A 2,055-nucleotide genomic window follows, 5' to 3' on the forward strand; every position below is an offset into this window, starting at 1 on the left:
GGTAGAGGATGGATGAAAGGATGGGTAGAGGATGGATGGATGGGTGTGGATGGACAGGTGGGCAGAGGATGGACGGAGGGGTAGAGGATGGACGGGTGGGCAGAGGGTGGAGGGCCAGGCAGGAGCTGCAAGAAGGGCCGCGCCGCCGCCGCGCGGGGYGCTCACCCGCGAAGCCCTCGTGGCACTCGCAGGTGTAGCCGCCCTCGCGGCTGCGGCAGCGCCCGTGGGCGCCGCAGGGGCTCGAGTAGCACAGGTCGATCTCGGTCTCGCAGTAGTCGCCGGTGAAGCCGGGCGGGCAGCGGCAGCGCAGGCCGGTCACAGGGTGGATGGGCCGGAAGAGGATGGTGTCGGAGGCGAGGAAGGGCGCGGAGCTGTCGAACTGCAGCACGGAGACGCAGCGCAGGTAGTTCTCGCAGGGCTCGCGCAGGCACACGTTGTCGTCGAAGGGCAGCACGCGCTGCGCCGAGAGCGCGGCCAGCAGCGAGCGGTTGAGGTAGAGGCGCTCCTGCAGCTCCTCGGAGGAGAAGAAGCGGGCGCCGCGCGCCGCCGCCGGCCGCAGCGCYGACAGGCTCACGTTGAGGATGCGCGCGGCGCCCACGTCCGTGTCCGCCTGGATGTTGAAGAGGACGACGCGGTGGCGGGGGGCCCCCAGCACGGCCGCCACCCCCTCGAGGAAGAGGCTGAGCAGCGGCGAGAGGAAGCGCTCCTGGGACATGTCGGCCAGGCGCAGCGTGATGCTGTTGCTCAGCATCTCGTCCGTGATGACCGTGACGCGCAGCGTGCACTGCGCCGTCGCCGTGTGGACGCCGTCTGCGGGAGCCAGGGGGACGCTAAGGGATGTGGTGGCACCGGCGGCTCTCCGTGGATACCCCTCATGGTGGCACCCAGGCAGGGGGGACATGGGGACCCAGGGGGACACTAAGGGATGTGGTGGCACCGGGGACCCTCCATGGTTGCCCCTCACCAAGGAGCCCGGGCAGGGGGGACATGGGGACCAAGGGGGACACTAAGGGATGCGGTGGCACCAGGGACCCTCCGTGGTTACCCCTAGCTTTGGAGCCCAGGCAGGAGGACATGGGGACCAAGGGGGACGCTAAGGGATGCGGTGGCACCGGGGACCCTCCATGGTTGYCCCTCACCAAGCAGCCCGGGCAGGGGGGACATGGGGACCAAGGGGGACACTAAGGGATGCGGTGGCACTCGGCACTGGGTGCTCTCCGTGGTTACCCCTCATGGTGGCACCCAGGCAGGGGGGACATGGGGACCCAGGGCAATGCTAAGGGATGTGGTGGCACTGGGTGCTCTCCATGGTTGCCCCTCGCCGTGGAGCCCGGGCAGGGGGACATGGGGACCGGGAGGGGAGGGAGGACAGATGGAGAACGGGAGGAAGGAGGGATAGCAGCTGGACGGATGGATGGGGGGGATGGACAGATGGACAGAGGGAGGGAACAGATGAGGGGAGGGAGAGGCTGGGAGGGACGGGATGTAGGGAGGAGGACGGGAAGGAGGGATGGGGGTGGGATGGGACAGGATGGACGGATGGGAGTAGGAAGGGAGCAGGATGGATGGAATGGGATGGAGGGAGCAGGATGGTGGGAACGGGGTGGGACAAGATGGATGGAGTTAGAGTGGGATGGGAAGAGGGATAGGATGGAAAGATGGGACTGGACAGGATGGATGGGAGTAGGATGGGGTGGGATGGAGGGATGTGAGTGGATGGGAAAGGATGGATGAGATGGAGAAAATGTGATGGGATGGAGGGATAGGAGTGAAATGGGACAGAATGGGATGGATAGAATCAGAGCAAGATGAGACAGGAGTGGGATGGTACCAGGCAGGATGGATGCAAGAGGGATGGGGTAGGATGGAGGGATCAGGGAGGGATGGGAGCAGGATAGAGGAATGGGATGGGATGGGATGGGATGGGAGGGAGGGAGGGGAGCAGGATGGGATGGGATGGAGGGAGTGGGATGGGGTGGGATGGCAGCAGGACAGAAGAGGACAAGGGATGGCAGCGGGATGGGTCGGGATGCGGGGATGGGAAAGGGACGGGTA

General features: G+C 66.0%; 1 protein-coding gene across 1 annotated transcript in view; it reads right to left on the minus strand.

The window, feature by feature from the left end:
- CELSR2 (cadherin EGF LAG seven-pass G-type receptor 2) overlaps positions 1 to 2,055 on the minus strand; it is a 24,118-nt gene that overhangs the window by 17,901 nt on the left and 4,162 nt on the right. The window contains exon 2 of the mRNA XM_026036075.1: positions 162 to 810. Coding sequence (XP_025891860.1) covers positions 162 to 810 — 649 coding nt within the window. The remainder of the gene's footprint in view (positions 1 to 161; positions 811 to 2,055) is intronic.

The sequence above is a fragment of the Nothoprocta perdicaria genome, unplaced genomic scaffold (genome assembly GCF_003342845.1).
Source record: "Nothoprocta perdicaria isolate Ctin4 unplaced genomic scaffold, notPer1 scaffold_170, whole genome shotgun sequence".
Classification (NCBI taxonomy): Eukaryota; Metazoa; Chordata; class Aves; order Tinamiformes; family Tinamidae; genus Nothoprocta; species Nothoprocta perdicaria.